Genomic DNA, 1907 nt, shown 5'->3' on the forward strand with positions numbered 1-1907 from the left:
GCAGAGGTGGGGGGGGGGGGGGGGGACCAATTAAAATGGATATTCTGTCACAAAAATAACAATACGTAAGCTTAATATGGGAAAGAAGTGTAAAAAAAATAAAATGAGCATATCATGATTCATATAAGGCTGTCCCGGCCAGATTGTCAAAGGTGCAACATATCCGGTTTTTCTTACTGTATGTTATAGTGCCTTAAAACAAAAAGAGAAATTAAGGAATGTGTTTAGGTTTGTAAGAAGCATTATTAATGACAAATAACAGTATCTCCAGCATACAATAACAGTGGAAACAACAGAGCCGTCAACTCTATAAACATTATTGGTCAACAGTCCATACTGCTTGCCAACAGAAATAAGAAATGCAATACAGGTAATTGGCTCTCTTGACGTCACTCAGAGAACATCACTGCCCTCTTTTGGCAGTCCAATCTTCACAGTCAGTATTCGTACAGGTTTTGTACCAGAGCAAAAGCAAGTTATAGGGGAGTCTGGGTCAAGCTTTGGCATATGCAAACAGGTTCAACACTCTTAAGTAGGTGGGAAAACCAAACATAATTCATACGTCACATGTTACGGTAGGACTAGTGGAGCTCTTGGAAATGGTTACATTCAGGGCTCAAACCAGTCCGATTAGCTGAGGAATGGTGAAGGCAGGAATTCGGTCTCTTGTTTGAAAGAGTTTTCCACAAAACACGCACATCCCAGTGAGCTACAAAGGAAGATGGTGGGGAGGGACAGGAGAGGCAGTGTAAACATTGAAGAGAGAGGCATTTCATTTGGCAGACAATGAGGCTTCTCAATGGAGGTAGTGGGCTGAGGGCACTGGGAGGTGACTGAAGGACAAAGTGGTGATGTTTGGGGTCAAAATGAGTTGGGAAGACAGGGCTGGCTGGATTTATGTGGGCGCAGAGGCGCTTTCCTGTGGGTTAGTCCTGTATGAGCCTTCCTCCAGTGCCCCCCTCCTCTCCTCTCGGCCGTCCCCAGCGGACAGACCCATCGGGGGCTTGTGTACAGTCACTGAGCCCTGGGTGAGGATAGAAGAGTGGGTTTCTTCCCCATCCCAAAATGACCTGCCTGGGACATCTGAGACAAGAAAAATAGAGACCGTGAAATAAGTGCATGCACTAGATCAGTTCCGAACCCTACTGAGCGGACTCTCTCTGTTTACCGTATACATAGGCAAGTAAAAATATCAAAAATCTACTTTGACACACTCTTCATGACGAGCAAACACTCATGCATGCCACACAACTAGTGTTCATTATGTGAAGCAGATAGAAAAAATGTTTAAAAACACTCACAACAGATTCTACAGGGTTCCCACATTTTCTGGCCAATGAATTTCTGATTTCTCTGCAACTTTTCCGATAATTCACGAAGTATTTTAATAAATACTTGTATAGAGATTGCAAAGATTAATTTCCAGCCAAAAAATACTTGAGCACTGATCATAACTACAAACATGTACAATACCATTTAAATGTTTAGGGTCAGTGTGACAATATTTTTTTTTTTTTTTTTTTTATAAATAACCACTTTTATTCAGTAATGATGCATTAAATTGATAAAAAAAAGTGAAATTATGACTTTTTACATTGTTACAAAAAATTGTTCTTTTGACATTTCTATTCAAAGAATCCTAAAAAGATCTGTTTCTACAAAAATATTAAGCAGTTTCTTCGGTGCCATATTAGAATGCATATTTGAATTATTTCTGAAGGATCATGGGATACTGAAAACTAGAGTAATAACTGCTGAAAATTCAATTTTGCTATCACAGTAATACATTATATTTTTTAATATATTAACACAGAAAACAGTTCTTTTAAATTGTACCAATATTTCACAATATTACAGTTTTTACTGTATTTTTTAATCAAATAAATGCAGCCTTGGTTTCAAAAACA

General features: G+C 38.7%; 1 protein-coding gene across 1 annotated transcript in view; it reads right to left on the reverse strand.

Moving 5' to 3' along the window:
• Positions 1-21: 21 nt before the first annotated feature.
• LOC107569290 (leucine-rich repeats and immunoglobulin-like domains protein 2) overlaps positions 22-1907 on the reverse strand; it is a 23135-nt gene continuing 21249 nt past the window's right edge. The window contains exon 17 of the mRNA XM_016255343.1: positions 22-1083. Within this exon, the coding sequence (XP_016110829.1) occupies positions 896-1083 (188 nt within the window). The 3' untranslated portion in view covers positions 22-895. The remainder of the gene's footprint in view (positions 1084-1907) is intronic.

Source organism: Sinocyclocheilus grahami, unplaced genomic scaffold, assembly GCF_001515645.1.
Source record: "Sinocyclocheilus grahami isolate Dianchi unplaced genomic scaffold, SAMN03320097.WGS_v1.1 scaffold1330.1, whole genome shotgun sequence".
NCBI lineage: Eukaryota > Metazoa > Chordata > Actinopteri > Cypriniformes > Cyprinidae > Sinocyclocheilus > Sinocyclocheilus grahami.